This window comes from Oncorhynchus tshawytscha, linkage group LG26 (assembly GCF_018296145.1).
Source record: "Oncorhynchus tshawytscha isolate Ot180627B linkage group LG26, Otsh_v2.0, whole genome shotgun sequence".
NCBI lineage: Eukaryota > Metazoa > Chordata > Actinopteri > Salmoniformes > Salmonidae > Oncorhynchus > Oncorhynchus tshawytscha.
The window spans coordinates 7,443,309-7,465,150 of NC_056454.1; the positions used below are offsets into that span (position 1 = coordinate 7,443,309).

Here is a 21,842-nt window from a genome sequence, read left to right on the forward strand (position 1 = left end):
ACTGTTCTAATGAGTCCTGCGCCTGTGAGCATAGTCGAGGTACGTGTTGTTAAGTCTTAACTTTCAGGAACCAGGTCATAATAGGTTAAAGCTCCAACCAATGAAAAGCCACATTTGTAGAAAAAACTGTAACCGCTCCGTTTATCCCAACCGCTAATAGCTTTCACGTAACTGCGGTTCTATGGATTAAGCAGCAAATTCAGTTGACTACAGATTGTATTTTTCTTTCTTGCAGCCCCATTTTCAAATCAGAACCCCCAGTTTGGTAATCTCTGCGTTAGGGGGTGGAAAGAGCCCACCCGAGTTTTGCTTCTGTGACAGTGGGAAGCACCATCCAAGGGCTGTCACTATTTTACAGTAGTTGTCAATTTCTTCTTCTACAAGTTTATTGGTGGTCCGTAAACAAACTGAAAAGGTGCTTACCACCATCTACGGTGCTGGGATGTGTTTAGTCTGAAAAGGCATAAAGCCAAGGTTCGGTCATTTCATGCCACCTGGAGTGCTACAATTTGCTCAGGACATAAATAATGAATTGGCTGACCCTTCCTGCTAACCAGTATGGAATTTGGAGGTCCCACCCTGCCGACTACTTTAGAATGGCGAAAGCCTTCTATGGCACTGCCCATGTTAAAACAGGTTGTGTGAAATGGTTGAGAATGTTTTACTGTACAACTAACTCACCATGTCCACCAGAGCCACATAGAGGAACATGCCAGCGGTGACGGCGAAGATCCAGCTGGTGACGTTGTGTGTGTACTGGCCCACGGCTGTGCCGATCATCATGCCCACGTAGGCCATGAGGGCAGAGAGTAGGTTATACACAATGGCCTGTTTCACCGACATGCCAGCCTTCAGAAGCACCGCAAAGTCACCTGGAGCCAGAAAAGCACAAGGATGACCGGGTAAGAATTACATGGGCTGGCCAACACGCATGTGACAGTATTCACTCAGTCACTCACCTCACACTTACTGTATGCAACCATTTGATACTCATCGATACCCACAAAATGGTGTTACTTACTGATCATCAAGTTTGCTGACGACAAGACGATGGTGGGTCTGATCACTGACGACAATGAGACAGCTTACAGAGAGGTCAGAGACCTGGCAGTGTGGTGCCAGGACAAGAACCACTCCCTCAACGTCTGCAAGACAACAGGAGCTGATCGTGGCCTACAGGAAATGGAAGGGCGAGCACGCCCACATCCACATTGTAGTGGAGCAGGTCGAGAGCTTCAAGTTCCTGTGTCCACCACTAAGGACTTAATATGGTCCTCTCACACCAACAGTCTTGGAAGGAGCAATAGCGCCTCATCCCAATCAGGAGGTTGAAAAGATTTGGCCTGGCACCTCAGATCCTCAACTTTATACAGCTGCAGCATTGAGAGCATCTTAACTGGCTGCATCACCACTATTTATACATATGTATGTGGACACCCCTTCAAATTAGTGGATTCAGCTATTTCTGATGGGTGTATAAAATATAGCAGACAGCAATGCAATCTCCATAGACAAACATTGGCAAAAGAATAACCTTACTGAAGAGCTGTGACTTTCAATGTGTAATAACTACGTAAAAAATTTATGAACGTGTTAAATTATGTGACGCGCAGTCATATTCAGGTCCTGATTGGTCAACAAGCATATTTGACACGTCAAATAGTGTTATATGACAAGTCAAAGTGTTATATAGTATATTTTTTGATACGCAAAGACCCAAATGTCGTTACATAGCAAAGACACAAACGGAGTTCCATAGAAATCCTGGTTGAGAATGAAACGACTGAACAAATGAACAACAGCACAGCAAGTAAGTGAAAAAACATAGATTTTGATTGTTTTACTGGTAATGGGGACATAAATGCCAACAAAATAACTTTTTGGTCAGTGTGGTGTGTGTGTAACCTTAATTTAACTAGGCAAATCAGTTAAGAACAAATTCTTATTTACAATGAAGGCCTACCCTGGCCAAACCCGGACGACGCTGGGCATATTGTGCTCCGCTCTATGGGACTCCCAATCACGGCCGGATGTTTTACAGCATTGATTCGAACCAGGGACTGTAGTGACGCTTCTTGCACTGAAATGTAGTGCTATATACCGCAGCGTCCGTGTGTGTGCTAACTATTTAACTGTACTAGAATGCTTATAAGGCCACACACACACAGTGCCTTCCGAAAGTATTATAAAGATAGTCACTATAAAGATACAGGCGTCCTTGGCAAGGACTATAGAGTTTTTTTCCCCAGGATAAAAATAAACAGAATATAGGTTTTTCACCTTTCAGACAGACAACCTAAAAACACAAGGCCAAATATACACTGGAGTTGCTTGCTAAGATGACATTGAATGTTCCTGAGTGGCCTAGTTACAGTTTTGACTTAGTGGGGCAAAAAAGTATTTAGTCAGCCACCAGTTGTGCAAGTTCTCCCACTTAAAAAGATGAGGCCTGTAATTTTCATCATAGGTACACTTCAACTATGACAGACAAAATGAGAAAAAAAAAATCCAGAAAATAACATTGTAAGATTTTTTATGAATTTATTTGCAAATTATGGTGGAAAATAAGTATTTGGTCAATAACAAAAGTTTCTCAATACTTTTATATACCCTTTGTTGGCAATGACAGAGGTCAAACGTTTTCTGTAAGTCTTCAACATTTTCACACTTGCTGGTATTTTGGCCCATTCCTCGATGCAGATCTCCTCTAGAGCAGTGATGTTTTGGGGCTGTTGCTGGGCGACACAGACTTTCAACTCCCTCCAAAGATTTTCTATGGGGTTGAGATCTGGAGACTGGCTAGGCCACTCCAGGACCTTAATGCTTCTTACGAAGCCACTCCTTCGTTGCCCGGGCGGTGTGTTTAGGATCATTGCCATATTTCATCTTCAATGCCCTTGCTGATGGAAGGAGGTTTTCACTCAAAATCTCACGATACATGGCCCCATTCATTCTTTCCTTTACACGGATCAGTCGTCCTGGTCCCTTTGCAGAAAAACAGCCCCAAAAGCATGATGTTTCCACCCCCATGCTTCACAGTAGGTATGGTGTTCTTTGGATGCAACTCAGCATTCTTTGTGCTTCAAACACGACGAGTTGTTACCAAAAAGTTATATTTTGGTGTCATCTGACCATATTACATTCTCCCAATCTTCTTCTGGATCATCCAAATCCTCTCTAGCAAACTTCAGACGGGCCTGGACATGTACTGGCTTAAGCAGGGGGACACGTCTGGCACTGCAGGATTTGAGTCCCTGGCGGCGTAGTGTGTTACTGATGGTAGGCTTTGTTACTTTGGTCCCAGCTCTCTGCAGGTCATTCACTAGGTCCCCCCGTGTGGTTCTGGGACTTTTGCTCACCGTTCTTGTGATCATTTTGACCCCACGGGGTGATATCTTGCGTGGAGCCCCAGATCGAGGGAGATTATCAGTGGTCTTGTATGTCTTCCATTTCCTAATAATTGCTCCCACAGTTGATTTCTTCAAACCAAGCTGCTTACCTATTGCAAATTCAGTCTTCCCAGCCTGGTGCAGGTCTACAATTTTGTTTCTGGTGTCCTTTGACAGCTCTTTGGTCTTGGCCATAGTGGAGTTTGGAGTGTGACTGTTTGAGGTGTCTTTTATACAGATAACAAGTTCAAACAGGTGCCATTAATACAGGTAAGGAGTGGAGGACAGAGGAGCCTCTTAAAGAAGAAGTTACAGGTCTGTGAGAGCCAGAAATCTTGCTTGTTTGTAGGTGACCAAATACTTATTTTCCACCATAATTTGCATATAAATTCCTAAAAAAATCCTACAATGTGATTTTCTGGATTTCTCATTTTGTCTGTCATAGTTAAAAAAAACTTCAAGTGGGAGAACTAGCACAATTGGTGGCTGACTAATTACTTTTTTGCCCCACTGTTTAGCCAACCATTCAGCACTTGCAGTCCAGAACGGCTCATTTCCTCTCCAAGGTCTGACTAACTTGGAGTTCTCTTTTTGGGGACTGCCATCACCACAGCAGCCTAACTACAAAGGCCTAACAATGATGTCTACCTGAGACTCCAAACCAAACTGTACAGAGTCCACCCCTACCACAGATCGTTCATCTGCAGCCCTTGGCTTCATCCGGTCCATTCTCATTCCCCTCCTGAATCCTCATTTTCACATCCATTAAATATTCTAAACCCATTTCCCATGTCTGGTCCTTAAACACCAAAATCACAACATTCTTCAACTGGGTGCGGCTGGTAGCCTAGCGGATAAAAGCTTTTGGCCAGTAACTGAAAGGTCACTGGTTCAAATCCCTGAGCCGACTAGGTAAAACATCTCTGCCCTGGAGCAAGGCACTTAACTCTAATTGCTCCTGTATGTCAGTCTGGATAAAAGCATCTGCTAAATGACAAATGTAAAGTGGTAGTTCAGAACACCACAGTTTACATTGAATTAAACTTTTCAAACGTGTTGTGCTGAATTACCTCGAAGGCAGAACCAATGTGATTGGTTGGATGAAAGCTTACAGGCGAGTCAAATTTAAAACAGGCTAGGTTGGAGGGTGGTGGAGGGAGTAAAAACCGGGAAGTTTTACAGACGTAATTAAATGTGGGCATTGAAAGAGGGCAGGGTCGAATTTTACACCCAAATTAGTGATGACTGCGGAGAGGGGGATGATGTAGCAATCTATAACAGGGTGGACGTTGCAGGAGTTGCTGATCTTGTGGGGGGTGCCTATGTGCATTGCCTCGGTCTTGCCACTTGAGTTGTTCTGCATCCAGTTGGACAATGTTGACAGAGCAACTGTGTCGTCTGCATAGCAGTGGAATTGCTGCCTGAAGATCTGGCCAGGTGGGAGTATGTAAAGCGGGAAGAGGATAGGTACTAACACAGAACCTTGTGGGAGAGAGCAGTTTATGGTGGATTCAAATTGCTTGCGGTTGGAGGTCGGATGAGAACCAGTTAAGGGCAGTCCCACAGATGGCAGTGTGCTCTCGGAGGCACTGCAGTAGAATGGTGTGATTTACTGTGTCAAAAGCAGCAGAGGTCCAGAAGAATCAAGATGGTGGGGAATCCTGTATCTGCAGCCATGAACATGTCATTTACAAACTTCACCAGGGCTGTCTTAGTACTGTGCATGGTCCTAAAGCCAGACTGGAGAGCCTCAAAGTTAGTTAGCACGGAAGTGTGAGTGAAACGGAGTTGCACTACTTTCTCCAGGACTTGAAGTAAAAATGGGTAGTTGGAAATAGGCCTGTAGTTTGAGATGAGGATTTGGTCTAGGGATGTTTTGAGCAAAGGGGTGACTAGCAATTTTGAACAGTGATGGCACCTGCCCAATGTGGAGGGACTTGAACAGGTTGGCTACAAATTGGATGAGAGCAACCGAGTTGGAATAGGGTTTAGGGGTCACTGATAGTATACATTTGAGGATTTCTAAAACAGCAGCAGGTGAAACCAGAGCAAAGTCACTTAAAGGGGGGTGGATACAATATCCTTTCGGATGGTGTTGATTTTAGCCTTGAAGAACTCAGATAATCGGTTGCAATTGTTCGAGAGTTGCTGTGGGAGTGCAAAAGTCTATAGGTGGAGGAGGCGACTGATGGTGGAAAACAAGATCCTGGGATTTCCTCTGTCGTTGTCCATCATGGCAGAGTAGAAGGTGGATCGGGCTGCTTTTAGTGCTTTGAAAGAGCAAGCCTGGTTGTCTTTATAGGCCAGTAGGTGGAAAGTACTTCTCCGCAGACTCTAAACTGCTAACATGGGTCTTTATGCTTTCTGTGAACCATGGGGAGGTCACCGGAGGAGATGGCTGCCGTTTTACGATCTCCTAACCAAATTGTGCTCGTGTGTGTTCTCTCATTATTTGTAACTTATTTTGTACATAATGTTTCTGCCACCGTGTCTTGTGACCAAAAGGAGCTTCACATCTGACCATTACTCTATCCTCCTGATTCCGGCTTACAAGCAAAAACTAAAAGCATGAAGCACACATGACTCAATCAATAAGAAAGTAGTCAGGTGAAGCAGATGCTAAGCTACAGGACTGTTTTGCTAGCGCACACTGGAATATGTTCTCAATGCCATCGGAAGAATCCCAGGAGTACATCAGTCATTGGCTTCATCAATAAGCGCTGATGTCGTCCCCACAGCATTACAGGCAACATACGCATTTAGCTAAAGGGTAAAGCTGGCGCTTTCAAGGAGCGGGATTCTAACCCGGAAGCTAATAAGAAATCACGCTATGCCCTCCGACGAACCATCAAACAGGCAAAACAAAAATCAATCATCAAGTTTGAATTGTACTACACCGGCTCTAACGCTTGTCGGATGTGGCAGGGCTTGCAAACTATTACAGACTACAAAGCGAAGCCGCGAGCTGCCCAGTGACACGAGCCTACCAGAAGAGCTAAATTACTTCGATGCTCGCTTCGAGGCAAGTAACACTGAAACATGTACAAGAGCATCAGGTGTTCGGATGACTGAGATCACGCTCTCCGTAGCCGATGTGAGTAGACCTTTAGACAGGTCAACATTCACAAGGCGGCAGAGCCAGATGGATTACAAGGACGTGTACTCTGAGCATGCGCTGACCAACTGGCAAGTGTCTTCACTGACATTTTCAACTTGTCCCTGACAGAGTCAAATACCAACATGTTTCAAGCAGAGTACCATAGTCCCTTGTGCCCACTTTAGTTTGCATTTCACCCCAACAGAACCACAGATGATACAATCTTTATTGCACTCAACACTTCCCTTTCCAACCTGGACGAAAGGAATACCTACGTGAGAATGCTATTCATTGACTAAAGCTCAGCGTTCAACACCATAGTGCCCTCAAAGCTCATCACTAAGCTAAGTACCTTGGGACTAAACACCTCCCTCTGCAACTGGATCCTGGACTTCCTGACGGCTACCCCCAGGTGGTTAGGGTAGGTGACAATACATTCGCCACACTGCTCCTCAACACGGGGGCCCCGCAGTGCTGTGTGCTCAGTCCCCTTCTGTACTCCCTGTTCACTCATGACTGCATGGCCAGGCACGACTCCATCATTAAGTTTGCCGATGACCCAACAGTGCGACAGCCTATAAAGGAGGTCAGACCTGGCCGTGTGGTGCCAGGACAACAACCTCCCTCCACATGATCAAGACAAGACAAAGGAGATGATTGTGGACTACAGGAAAAGGAGGACCGATCATGCCCCCATTCTCATCAACGGGGCTGTAGTGGAGCAGGTTGAGAGTATCAAGTTCCTTGGCGTCCACATCAACAAACTATCATGGTCCAAACACACAGACAGTCGTGAAGAGGGCACGACAAAGCCTATTCCCCCTCAGGAGACTGAAAAGATTTGCATGGATCCGCAGATCCTCAAAAAGGTTCCACAGCTGCACCATCGAGAGCATCCGGAGTAATTGCATCACTGCCTGGTATGGCAACTGCTGGGCCTCCGACCGCAAGGCAATACAGATGATAGTGTGCACGGCCCAGTACGTCACTGGGGCCAAGCTTCCTGCCATCTAGGACCTCTACACAAGGCAGTGTCAGAGGATGGCCCTAAAAATTGTCAAAGACTCCAGCCACCCTAGTTATAGACTCTTCTCTCTGCGACCGCACGGCAAGCGGTTCCGGAGTGCCAAGTCCAGGTCCCAAAGGCATCTTAACAGCTTCTACCCCCAAGCCATTAGACTCCTGAACAGCTAATCAAAGGGCAACTCAGACCCCTATTTTATGCTGATTATTATCTATGCATAGTCACTTTAATAACTCTACCTACATGTACATATTACCTCAATTACTTCGACTAACAGGTGCCCCCACACATGTACCGGTACTGGTACCCCCTGTATAAAGCCTCACTATTGTTATTTTACTGCTGCTGTTCAATTGTGACTTATTTTCTATTTTTTACTTACCACTCATTTTTTCTTAACTTCTTAAAGTATTGTTAGTTAAGGGCTGTAAGTAAGCATTTCACTAAGGTCTACACTGGTTGTATTTTGCACACGTGACAAATAAAATGTGATTTGATAATTGGAAGGATACTTGACGTGTTTCAGGGGCAAGGCTGTTTAAGATGTTGCTTAAGGTGATATTATACAGGTCGAACCTTTCGTCAGGGGTGGACTCAAGTCAGCTTGTAGGGTAGGATGAACAGATTCCTGGAAGAGGGATGTGTCAAGTGACTTTTCTGAATTTAATAGTGCGCTTCGGGCAAAGCTCACCTGCAGGAGTACTCAGACATTGTCATGGCCCTATGGTCAGATACACCTAGCTCATGTTCATCCAGGTCTGAGGCAGGGACTTCTTCAATAATGAGGACTAGTGTATGCCCACGATTGTGTGGAGACATTGACATGCTGTACCAGGTTGAGACAGTCAAGCATGTTCCGGAATCCGTAACATTTTGTTGAATCAATGTGAATGTTGAAATCACCTAGGATAACATATGCACATACACCATCCTCCTCACTCACTGCCAGCGCAGCTGTGGGAAGAAAGCCCAACTCTCAGCGGAAAAGCCCTCGATTCAGTGAGAAATGAATAGACGCTGACCTACATTTACTCCACGCCATACCAAGTGTTCCCTTTTCCCGGCTAATTACCACAATGAATATATTATCACGCCGGTCTCCTCGTATCCATCAATCAAATAAAAAGAGAGAGCGCCGAGCGGTGGTCTCACACCATTACCACTATCCAGTCTCCACTTTGCTTCCTCTGGTGTTTACTGAGGACCATGTTTCGGTCGGTTCTGATCTGTCGTCACGCACTCAAAGCCGCCCATCTTGACCGTGTTGCTGCGTGCAATTAACACACCCATCACTGCCAATGAACTTCTCGGCGGGGTGTTAAAGAGCCTGGAGGAGGCATTTGTCTTTGGAGCGACGGGAGAGGAGAGGCTCACTTTGCAAATGGGCTGGCGTCATTTATTAGGAGGAGATGACTGGTCTGAGTGTTGATAGCGTGGGTTGGAGTGAGGGGGTGACAAGCAGATGCTCCCTTATGGTTGGAGCCAGTCAATGACGAATGGCAATACATTGAACACAATGCATCTTAGGCCTATTCATGTTATAGTAGAACGTATAAAAATCTGCTGCTGACTTTAACAATTGTTAACCATTGAGTGGAGTTGCATTGCTAACAGAATGGCAACATTATCCATTCATTTATTCTATTCTCCTTAAACACATTGTGGTTCATCAAGTAATATTTGAAACAGTCAGCCAACCGAAACAGCAAGACACTATTAGTTAACAACAACATGAGGGGGAGCATGTAGACAAATGAATAGTGTTAATTTCTGCTCTAGTCTGGTCTATACATCACTCAGACTAGAGACCCACACTCAGACGTCATGTCTACGGCAGCAGCCATCATTAGTGTGCAGACACTGTCGATCAGCCTATTCACTCTGCTTGCTACTAACAGACACACAAATAAACAAAAAAAGCCCTGCTGCATGGGCATAGCACAAGCCATGGCACAGAGGCCAAAGTACTTTTAGAGGTTGAATCAATGTTTATTGTCAGTGGGGGTTCCTCATTCATCACACCTTTGTGCCACAAAGCATCTTGATGACTAGTGGATCGACAGTGAATCTGTCAGTCATCTCTACCTCAATGAATAGCAGAGTTTCTGTGAATGGTGTGGAGTGTCATGAATGTCAATGAGCAGCCTTGAGGCATGTGTGTGGCTGCAATTCAATAAATTGCATAAAAAGTTCAATCACAAGGTCTACACTGTAACAGAGGTAAATAAATAGTCTCATATGCTCCTGCCTTGATTGAAAGTTTAATGTGTAATTGCTGCCGGTCTTGTCATGAAGGGCTCCCTTGCAAAGAGACCTCGGTCTCAATGGGACTTACTGCTTCAAAAAAAGCTTTAATTTTTTAAATAAGCTTATTTAAATGGGTCAATTAGGTTCAATAAAATTTAATTTATATAGATTTCCTTTATTTAGGCTACAATTGACTGGATCAGGGCTAGTGTCTGTTTAACAGATAGAAGGCACTGTGCATTCTCTCCATTGCCCAACACATTGTCCTTGGATGGGATAATTATCCAAGCTTTTTGAGTCAATTGTGAAATGAGTTTTGGCAAAATAATGGAAGTTGTTTGACGATTGATGGCTCTGAAGCGCTTCTCGGACCAGGAATGGTGCACTTACCCAGTTCGTGAGGCAATTCATGGCAGAACACGGCAACAGATGTACTGATGCCACCGGTAATATTTGCACTGAAGGCAGCACCTGTCAAAGAAACAACATTCAACAAGAACATTGACACAGACTTAATTATGTTACAGAACAGTATAATACAGTCTAATCTTTATTAATTCAACCTTTACCTAGCCAGATAAGTAACTGACAACAAAATATTTTACAACGTGGTGGCTTACTGCTCACCTATGGCCAGGCCGTCGCTGAAGTTGTGCATGCCATCACCCATGATTACCATCCAGGCGATGCTGGCGATGCCCGCGTCCTTCATCTCCTGGTCCGAGTGGCAGTTCCCGCCATGTGAGTGCCCATGCCCACCTCCGTGAGAATGCCCGCCGTGGTTGTGCCCGTGTTTCTTGGGCCGACGGCCATTCTCCTTGGTAAGCAAGTCTGCAGGGGCCAGTGGCGTCTTGTTGCTGGGCGAGTCAGGTGGCTGCAGCTCTGTAAGCTGGGTGTCATTGTGGCCGTTGTCGCAGGAGATGGCCGTGCTGTCCAGACCTTGAGTGGGGAAAGGAGTAGAAAGTTGTTACTAAATGCCAAGTTCAGGATATACTGTACATGGCATGTCCTACAAAACACAAGCTGGCAATACAGCCTTGCATATATATAAAAAGTAAAAACACACCTGGTACTTTCATGCATAGTATAATCATCCTCCTACACACAAAATTCCAAGCTATACACGTCTCACACAAATCTTCCACTCAGGTGCATTTTAAGTGTGGTAACAATCCTACTCGTGTTAGAGTTCACTTTAGGACAGGACACCCTCTCACCCTCTGTGAGAGGCTTGAGGTGAAGCCACTCTGCGTCCGAGCGTCGATTCAGCTTGTGATCGGACAGCTTCCTGCCAATCTTGGCCTCCTCACCCCTCTTCTTCCTACGACAGAAGGTTCCCTGAAGGAAGAAAGAATAGACACATTAATAGAAAGACAGACTTGTTTGCTAGCTCAAGTATAGCAATTCACCCACACTTAAGTGACAATTCCTGAGAAACTGGGTTACAAACACACTAAAATAATTGACATATTTTCATACATTTTATTTTGATGAATTTATTCATACTATTTCATCCTTCCACAAGATCGTCCCGACACAAATCCAGGGTTGCTACCCAAGCCAGCTGGTTGTTTGTTCCATTGGTTGCCAGAGACGTGACCCAGTCGTTCACTTTTTTTGTTCTGCAGCCAGTGGTAACTTGTGGAATAGACACAGGCTGGAATGCGGTTTTAACCAATCAGCGTCCAGGATTAGACCCACCAGAAAAGAGTGTGGGAGGCCCCGGTGCACAACTGAGCAAGAGGACAAGTACATAAGTGTCTTGCTTGAGAAACAGACGCCTCACAAGTCCTCAACTGGCAGCTTCATTAAATAGTACCTGCAAAACACCAGTCTCAACGTCAACAGTGAAGAGGCGACTCCAGGATTTTCTCGTGAAAGAACGGTGTCCACCCTTCCAATAAAGTTTCAGACACTTCTATGCCAAGGCGCATTGAAGCTGTTCTGGTGGCCCAACGATGCTATACTGACGTTTCCTTTATTTTGGCAGTTACCTGTACATGTACTACTACAGTGCCTTTAGAAAGTATTCACACCACCTTTTCCATATTTTGTTGTTACAAAGAGGGAATGAAATGGATTGTCAATCGTTGACAAAAAAAATGACAAACTACTCTGTCAAAGAGGAAGAAAAAATTTACTTTGTAATTAATCGAAAATAAAAAAAACATAAATATTGATTAGATATGCATTCAACCACCTGACACAATACATGTTAAAATCACCTTTGGCAGCTCTTACAGCTGAGACACAATATTAGCCCATTATTATTTTTAAATCTTGAAGCTCTGCTGCAATACGTAACTTTTTGGGCAACCTGGTCATAATGACATAAATGAGTTACAGATCTGTCACTCAATGAAAGCAAGACTAAGAAGCGGTAGATCTGTTTGATGTGCGCTATTACTATGTTTCCCGTGCTTAAGTTTGTTATTTGCATCTTTTACTTTTGGTTTTGTACACCAGCTCCAAAATGCTGAAAATACAATATTTTTGGTTATTGAAAATATATTTCAAAGTGATTTAGATTGTACAATGATTCTCTACAATATAATCTTTTGTCAAACTGAAAGGCAAACTATTAGAATTTTAACAACCAGGAAATGTTGGAGCGATTTCTGCATAAAAACTGTAATTAGGACATTCAGGAACATTCAAGGTTGTCTTGGTAAGCAAATCCAATGTACAGTTGAAGTCTGAAGTTTACATACACCTGAGCCAAATACATATGAACTCAGTTTTTCCACAAACATGACATTTAATCCCAGTAAAAAAATCCCTGTTTTAGGCCAATTAGGATCACCACTTCATTGTAAGAATGTGAAATGTCAGAATAGTAGAGCGAATTATTTATTTCAGCTATTATTTATTACATCACATTCCCAGTGAGTCAGAAGTTTATATACACTCAATTAGTATTTGGTAGCATTGCCTTTAAATTGTTTAACTTGGGTCAAACTTCAGGTAGCCTTCCACAAGCTTCCCACAATAAGTTGAGTGAATTCTGGCCCATTCCTGCTGACAGAGCTGGTGTAACAGAGTCAGGTGGGTAGGCGTCCTTGCTCGCCCACTCTTTTTCGGTTCTGCCCACACATTTTCTATGGGATTGAGGTCAGGGCTTTGTGTTGGCCACTCCAATACCTTCACTTGGTTGTCCTTAAGCCATTTTTCCACAACTTTGGAAGTATGCTTGGGGTCATTATCCATTTGTGACCAAGCTTTAACTTCCTAACTGATGTCTTGAGATGTTGCTTCAATATCTCAAAATAATTTTCCTAACTCATAATGCCATCTATTTTTTGAAGTGCACCATTTCGTCCTGCGGGCAAAGCACCCCCACAACACGATGTTGCCACACCCGTGCTTCACAGTTGGGATGGTGTTCTTTGGCTTGCAAGCCCCCCCCCCCTTTTCCTCCAAACATAATGATGGTCATTATGGCCAAACAGTTCTATTTTTGTTTCATCAGACCAGAGGATATTTCTCCAAATAGTACGATCTTTGTCTCCATGTGCAGTTGCAAACCATAGTCTGTTTTTTTTAAATGGCGGTTTTGGAGCAATGGCTTCTTCCTTGCTGAGCGGCAGTTCAGGTTGTCGATATAGGACTCGTTTTACTGTGGATATAGATCATTTTGTACCGGTTTCCTCCAGCATCTTCACAAGGTCCTTTGCGGTTGTTTTGGGATTGATTTGCACTTTTTGCACCAAAGTACGTTCATCTCTAGGAGACAGAACGCGTCACCTTCCTAAGAGGTATGATGGCTGCATGGTACCATGGTGTTTATACTTGCATACTATTGTTTGTACAGATGAACAGGGTACCTTCAGGTGTTTGGAAATTGCTCCTAAGGATGAACCAGACATGTAGAGGAGGTCTACAATTCTTTTTCCTGAGGTCATTGCTTATTTCTTTTGATTTTCCCATGACGTCAAGCAAAAGAGGCACTGAGTTTGAAGGTAGGCCTTGAAATACATCCACAGGTATACCTCCAATTGACTCAAATAATGTCAATTAGCCTATCAGAAGCTTCTAAAGCCATGACAATTTTCTGGAATTTTCCAAGCTGTTTAAAATGCACAGTCAACTTGGTGTATGTAAAGTTCCAACCCACTGGAATTGTGATAGTGAATTATAACTGAAATAATCTGTCTAAACAATTGTTGGGAAAATGACTTATGTCATGCACAGAGTAGATGTCTTAACTTCTCTAGGATAGGGGGCAGCATTTGAAATTTTGGATGAAAAGCATGCCCAAATTCAACTACCTGCTACTCATCCCCAGAAGATAAGATAAACATTATTAGTAGATTTGGATAGTAAAACATCTGAAGTTTCTAAAACTGTTTGAATCATGTCTTTGAGTATAACAGAACTTATTTAGCAGGCGAAACCGAGGACAAACCATTCAGATGTTTTATTTATTTTTATTTTTTAGGTCACCCTCTTTTCAATGAGTTTTTCATTGTGAATCCAGATTTAAGGGACTTGCTTGCAGTACCTACCGCTTCCACTATATGTCTCCAGTCTTTAGAAATTGGTTGGCTTCATTCCTTTGTGTAATGAAGAAGTACGGCCATCTTCAACGAGGATCACTTCATGTGTACTGTTTGATAGAGGCGCATGACCAGAAAGCATGCTCGAGTTTGTTTTCTTCCTGTATTGAACACAGATCATCCAGTCTTCAATTTTATCAATTATTTAGTTTTAAAAAAAATGTAAAGTTGTATTACAAAAGTAGTTTGAAATGTTTTGGCAAAGTTTACAGGTAACTTTTGAGATATTTTGTCGTCACGTTGCGCAAGTTGGAACCGGTGTTTTTCTGGATCAAACGCGCCAAATAAAATGGACATTTTGGATATGTATGGACGGAATTAATTGAACAAAAGGACTATTTGTGATGTTTATGGGACATATTGGAGTGCCAACAGAAGAAGCTCGTCAAAGTTAAGGCATGATTTATATTTTTATTCCTGCGTTTTGTGTCGCGCCTGCAGGGTTGAAATGTTCTCTTTTGTTTACGGAGGTGCTATCCTCAGATAATAGCATCGTTTGCTTTCACCGAAAGCCTTTTTGAAATCTGACATGTTGGCTGGATTCACAACACGTGTAGCTTTAATTTGGTATCTTACCTGTGTGATTTCATGAAAGTTAGATTTTTATAGGAATTTATTTGAATTTGGCGCTCTGCATTTTCTCTAGCTTTTGGCCAAGTGGGACGCTACTGTCAAACAAGTTTTAATGACTCCAACCTAAGTGTATGTAAACTTCCGACTTCAACTGTACAGGGTAATCATTTAAAAATCATGTTAAACACAGTGAATCCGTGACTTGTTAAGCACATTTCAGCGTTTCATTTTTTATTAATTTGTAAACATTTCTGAAATCATAATTACACTTTGACATTATGGGTTATTATGTGTAGATCATTGATACAAAATCAAAACTGAATCAATTTTAAATTCAGACTAACAACAAAATGTGGAAAATGTCATGGGGGGGGGAATACTTTAAGGCACAGTATTTCCTACAATCTACTTTGCTAGTGTAGCATGTAGGCTAACGTAACGTTAAAATAATGAGCCTCCACACTGTCAGTCAGTGCGGGAATGTGATCATTGCACCCAAGATTGTGCTACAACTGGCCAGGCAGTTGGAAACAAATCCTGCCTGATCTATGTCAATGGTTTCAGGAACAGCAGTAACGTTATCCTACTGTAACCACACACAGAGAGGGTGTGTGTGTTGAGGTTGGGCGATTGTGCATAAGCCTACATCGCCCAATTGGGGGGGAGAATACATATTTTTAAGTCATTCATGATTTGTGTAAATGTAATATACTAACTATTACTCTTGTTATAAATATGAAATATTGTATTACATTTGGTGAAGAGCACATGACTTGTTTAGGACTCGAAACTTGACTGTCTAGACTTGGGACTTGAGTGCTAAGACTGGAAACTTACTTGTGACTTCTAAAACAATGACTTGGTCCCACCTCTGGTAAATACCTAGTTATGAAGTTATTTCCATAGCATTCAATCAGGTATGGGTGCATGGCTTCTCCTTACCCCTGCGTCTTTGTAGTGTTTGAACATGCCGAGGCAGTGCTCAATGATGAAGAGGAAGTAGATTCCAGCCAGCGCTGTCAGGCCCTTCCAGACCCCGTCAAAGGCAGTGAGCATGTCCACCTCTTTAGTGTTGCTCTTGTTTCCTGACTCACTGTGGCTGTGGTCGTGCTCCCCTTGAGCCTGCGAGATGAAAACAAAAAAATATTGGCTGCTCTATTTTACAGTCTTGTTTCCACTGGTATGTAATAGGAAATTGTGGTATAGTGTAGCCGGAGTACCAGTCTTTTTAAATAACATTCCACTCCTCGCCTCTCCTGTCATTTGTCAAAGAGACTGGCCTTTCTTCAATCTTCAAATATGAACATTATCATTAATGACAGAGATGAGGATTTGATCCTGATTCGATAACCCTCATAGCTGTACTCCAAATCACAAAAGTTATGCAAATATTGGAACTACATAAACATTTATTTTCTTCACAGATCACGTAAGCAAAGACTTTTATAACTAACCCAAGAGACCACATCATGTCGTTTCCAATGGAAGAAAATGAATCAGTGGGCAGAACAATCGAGGTGGGCAGAGCCAAGCACAAACCTATTGGCACATGCCTACTCTGAAGTACACATGTGCAATAACCATGGGTTAAAATAAGGCGGTCCGCTACAGTGTCACGGCAAAAGAAAGTGTGGTACGGCGTAGCGGTAGAACATGAGCCTATCACATTAATTAAAACAAAAGGTCAAGAAAACTGTAGGCTATTACCACTTTTTAATCATCATTACCGTATGTCAGAGGCATGAAAAATATGCGAATGAACTTAAACAGGTGATATAGCCTACGCTCCAAAACTGTAAAAAAAAATGCGTCTCGCTCCATCTTCTCCGACTGTCTGCCACTATATTCAGTGGTGAGTGGAAATGCCAACCAGATGCTTCAGATTTATACATTCGGTGAAACATATGGCTCATTGTTCTGTGGTGTTTTTTTGTTGTTGTCCAGACAAAATCAGTCTGAAAAGTTGCTAGCTCATGTCTACATTTTTTGACCATGATGTCCTTCTGGACATACTGGAGAAGTAAATTGGTTTAGAACCTAGAACCAGTATAAAGTTTGTCACCCTTCGAACATACAGCAACTGAGATTTTTTTGTTGTTGTACCGGTCAGTTTTTACTCTCACACACGATTTTCACTGCTACGCAGACGGTACACTTTACATTAGGGTGTCAGAGGATTTCAACTCCACAGATAAATGATTAGACTGTATTAGTGATAAACACTTGGATGGCTCACAACTTCTCCAGCTAAATCAAGACAAAAAGGTACTTACTGTTGGAGCCAAAGCACAGAGACAGAATCTGGCCTCACATTTTAAGTCGCAGGTAATAAAGAACACCAGGTTGAAAAACCTACATGTTATTTTAGATTCGGACCTAAATTTTGAATCACACATTAGGAATGTGACTAAAATAGCTTTTTTACCACATGAGGAACATTGGCAAGGTGTGGCCGTTTCTCTCTGAGGCTGATTCAGAGACTCATCCATGCATTTAGGACAAGCAGGGTTGAGTACTGTAATGCTCTCCTGTCTGGTCTACCCAAAAAAAGCCATTAGTCAACTGCAAAACATAGAATGCTGGGGCATGGGTAATGACCAAGACCAGATGGAGCACACGTTACATTGGTCTCTGCGGAATTTCTCATAAAATATAATACATTAAGATTCTTCTATTGTTTTAAAATCAATCCATGATTGTGCACCCCAATACATTTCATCCATGTACCCAGTAGGTCCTTCAGGTCCTCTGGCAGCCTGTTAACTATCCCATATCCTAGGAACAAGAGGCATGGAGAAGCAGCCTTTAGTTATTATGCCCCCAATCTCTGGAATAGCCTGCCAGAGAACCAGAGAGGGGCCGAACCTGTAGACCTGTTTAAAAGAGATCTTAAAACGCATATTTTTAGTCATTTGCTCCTTTAGTGTTATCACGTTTGTTGTGTAGTAAATATTTTTCAGCTCTTATTTTCATATATATATATATATATATATATTTTTAAATCATGTGAAGCACATTGTGTTTGCATTCCATGTCTGAAATGTGCTGGCTGTATAAATAAAGCTTGATTTGATTAAATTCTCAAACTAAAGATATACTGCAATTCAAACAACAAAACATTGTAGCTTTGATTTTAAAATGCAACAACTTGCCTAGCTAACAGCTAATTTGTTGTTTTTGACTTTGTATAATTCTAATTTTGAAGCTGCACGTTGTCATGGAAAATATGAATGTAATTTCCAAAAACCAATTCGCAACCCCACCGGACATCCAGCTGCATGCTGAACGTGGAATGTTGGCTAAAAAGGTTGGTACCCAGACTAAGATACGGTGTACTTTCTTTAGAAATTCAATGAATATAACTATTTTAGCATAGTGCTGAAAAACTTGTTTATTGCAAAAATAATATCAATATTACACATCAAGAAAGACATTTGTGTATACAATGAAAAAATAAAACACCAATTCGGGACATTTTTAGATGTGACAAGGCAATGAGACATTAACAGACATGACTTCTAATACTTTGAGGTTGTAACAGTGAAATGAAAACTCAATTTACATTTGTGAATATAATATTTGGCCAAAAGAATGTTAATAAAATAGTTATGATTGGAATTACAAGGATAAGCATAGTGCCATTTAGCAACAAACGTACTGTTTAGCACCAGTGTTCTTTAAAATAACAGATAGAAACTTTAGAAAATGCTTAGCTAGTACCTTTTTTACAGTTCATTTTACAGTTCACGATTGTCTGGGATAATGCAAAAGGCTAATTCAACTAGAGCAGTCTGATATTCCACAGATAAAAATAAAAAATCTGAATGAGTCATGGGTGTGATACTTCACAAGGAGCTGTCAGGCTGCGGGCTGTGAGGAGAGTTGGCACTGTATGTGTGGCACTATATTGGCATTCCACTGAGGGCACCAGTGGTAAGGGAACAGGATCTTATAGTGAATGAGTTGGTCTGGCGATGGCAGGGGTTTACACAGTGGGGTCCAATGTTTAGAACTTTGCAGCTGAAAACGTCATGAAGAGTCAACACTGTATTTCTTATTCTGCAAGAAAACTAAATAATGTCTGCTCTACGCAATCCACTTCTATCTGAACGCTCTAACGTTGGGCCAGAATGTGGTAAGTGGGTGTGTGTGGATTGGGTGCCATGGCTACACGGGAACAGATGGCATGCAAGGTGGATGTGTGGGTGGTACAGGGCAGAGAAGTTGGCCTACTCAGTGTTCGAATTGCATATGGATCAAGGCCTAAAATTAAACACCCGCCACACACCAAATGCAGGTAGGTTTTGGCGGGTAGTTCCTCAGGGTTCTACAGTGCGGCAATTTTATAAAAATAGTCACAAGTCAAGTATGGGCACATGCGAGTTGTGATTAATAGAAAACTGATACTGCAGCATTTATTTTTCTATGTATTTATGCCATTCTGTTTCATACATGTTAATGCACAATCTAATCCGCACATTGTGCCCCACCTCGCGCAGCAACACTGCCTGTCTGGGGGGCTGCACACAGTTGGTCTAACTAGTAAAGTGAGACTTGTGTTTCTTGGATATTTACATTGTTTTGTCCACAAGTTGTGTTTAAAATGTTTGAGTTTGCTTCCACTGCAGGCAAAGAGATGTTGCCAGCCTCTACTAGTCATATTCTCACAGGCACACTAGTGATGTGCAGTTCGCAAACAATTAATTATTTTTGAACTACTATTTTTACTGACTGAAGAGTCATGATTTGTTTTTCATGAGTGACTTGTTAATTTAAGTCGTTCGTTTGATCTGCTTGTGCCGGCCGTAATGAGTCCTAAAGCAGGATTAATACACGTTCCTCCGGCTCAGCGACTCCAGAGACGTGCTCCGACCACCAACTGTCTGGCATATGTGTGGAGGAACTGACAATTGATTGCATGAACGCCATTAATTGATTATTGAATGTAAATGCTGGAAACAGCTTTGTAGAACCAAAACATACTCAACAAATTCAAACTCGAGAATGAAACATTTGGAGCGCTGCAGCTCGCAAACATTGTGCTCATCACCCTCACGGCAGTGAAGGAATGCATTTCGCCAAGAGTTGCTCAAAATCTAGTCCAGTTGCGGCCACAACTAGTCTAGACCTTGTAATAAACGCATCAATAAATAATCTTATGTTTGCATGCCCAGCAATACACACATGTACATTGTGTAAAGTACGTGTTTACAAGTTTGCCACAAATGACAGCTCCAATGAGCCACCCATGGTGAACGACATTTGATTCTTAAGACTCTGGTTCACGACTTCGAGAGTTCAGTTCATCGATGCCCAGTAGAGGGTCCTGAATGCTCTGGGCATGACTGACTCAAATGAACTAAATTAGTCAAAAGATGTTCAGTCATAACAAGTCGAGTCAAAGATCAGTCAGCAAAAAGAGCCGAAATTCCACAGTAACCTTAAAGGGGCAGCAGAATCTGTGATATTTGGTAAAGACTCGGGTCACAAAATATTACATTAAACTGAGAAAAGATACCACATTACTTCTTACTAGTAATACATATCTTGTTTTAGAAACGTTACTAAGCATGCTCATCCATTTTGTTTTCAGTTTTTTAGTGTAATGCAAAACAAATATTTTGGTTGGTAAAAAAAATCTGAGTGGCTGGTAGATGTATTAATCTACATGCCAGTGTCTGGTAGGCATTAAACATTTTTAGGCCCTGACATTGACTCTTGGGGGTGCCCCATATCTCTTAGGGGTGCCGGATGTTAATATCTTTATTTTTGGGGGGCCCGCATAGATATTTCCATTCTTGTTGTGGGGGTGCCCCGCTCCCCTCTTCCAAGTATAGCTTTAATTCACGTGGGGCAGCAGGTGAATCGTCAATCTGACATCCTGTAAAAAGTCTTCCTATTGGGGAAATTCAACTTAAAGGCAGAGTGCAGTCAAAATTAAGCGTTTCCTGTGTATTATAACATATTGTACAGCTGATGAAACAAACACTGTAGAAGTATAAAAAAAAGTTAATCAGTGTTATTTCCTCAAAGTTGCTGGTTGAAAATACAATCTACACAGGACCTAATCAGCAGGTTTGCATGGGGGTTCAGCTTTCCAAGGTGAAATCACCATGCGGTAAATAGGTAGATAGACCAATAACAAGAGAGATCCAAACCTCTGCTAGTAACAGCTAGTTTTCAGATTCCCCTCCCCACTCAGACCACTCCCAGAAAGTCACACCACAAATGCCCATTTAAATGGAATCTATTACAGTAAGGTACTAACAGTGCCCTTTTCCACATTTTGTTACATTAGCCTTATTCTAAAATGGATTAAAATGTTTCCCCCCCCCCATCAATCCATCCACAGTACCCCTTAATGACAAAGCAAAAAATGCACCAACCCAAACAAGTCTCTGAACTTGTTGGTGGATGTGTGTAGATTGGGTGCAATGGTGGCTGAGAAACAGAGGTGTCACAGGGTCAGTGGAGCCAGAAGTACTCACATGTGGCAGCAGGTGGAGCAGGGCGTCTCCGCTGAGCGTGCCCACAGCCAGGGCAACCAGGAATGTGAGCAGGAACTTGAAGCAGCCCTGGTTGAGGATGGGCACCAGTATTACACCCAGTAGGGACAGCAGGCTGATAATGGTGATGGAGACAAAGCCCCACATCCAGACCCACACTACACACAAACAGAGAAAGGGGGTGGGGGTGAGAGACAAAGATGGTGAGAGAGAGTGAAGAAAGAGAAAGACCGAAAGAGTCATACCACAACTCGTAAAGGAAGGAACATTATGCATCGACTGCCAAAAATATTGTGAAGGGGGAGTGACACCATAGTCAGAAACCTGTCGCCCTGCAGAGAAAAATGTCTACCGTCCACAAGCTGACGGCATTCATAGGCTTACTTTCTTGAGTGAGATTTTGTAACAACCACTTCCATCGCTGTTGAAAGCGATAGCTACACACAGAGC

General features: G+C 42.5%; 1 protein-coding gene across 4 annotated transcripts in view; it reads right to left on the bottom strand.

The window, feature by feature from the left end:
• slc39a10 (solute carrier family 39 member 10) overlaps window positions 1-21,842 on the bottom strand; it is a 62,061-nt gene that overhangs the window by 3,781 nt on the left and 36,438 nt on the right. For all 4 annotated transcript variants that reach the window (XM_024388725.2, XM_024388726.2, XM_024388727.2 and 1 more), the window contains 6 exons: window positions 21,375-21,550; window positions 15,829-16,008; window positions 10,975-11,095; window positions 10,385-10,696; window positions 10,148-10,228; window positions 682-872 (listed from right to left, as the gene is read on the bottom strand). In XM_024388725.2, coding sequence (XP_024244493.1) covers window positions 682-872; window positions 10,148-10,228; window positions 10,385-10,696; window positions 10,975-11,095; window positions 15,829-16,008; window positions 21,375-21,550 — 1,061 coding nt within the window. The remainder of the gene's footprint in view (window positions 1-681; window positions 873-10,147; window positions 10,229-10,384; window positions 10,697-10,974; window positions 11,096-15,828; window positions 16,009-21,374; window positions 21,551-21,842) is intronic.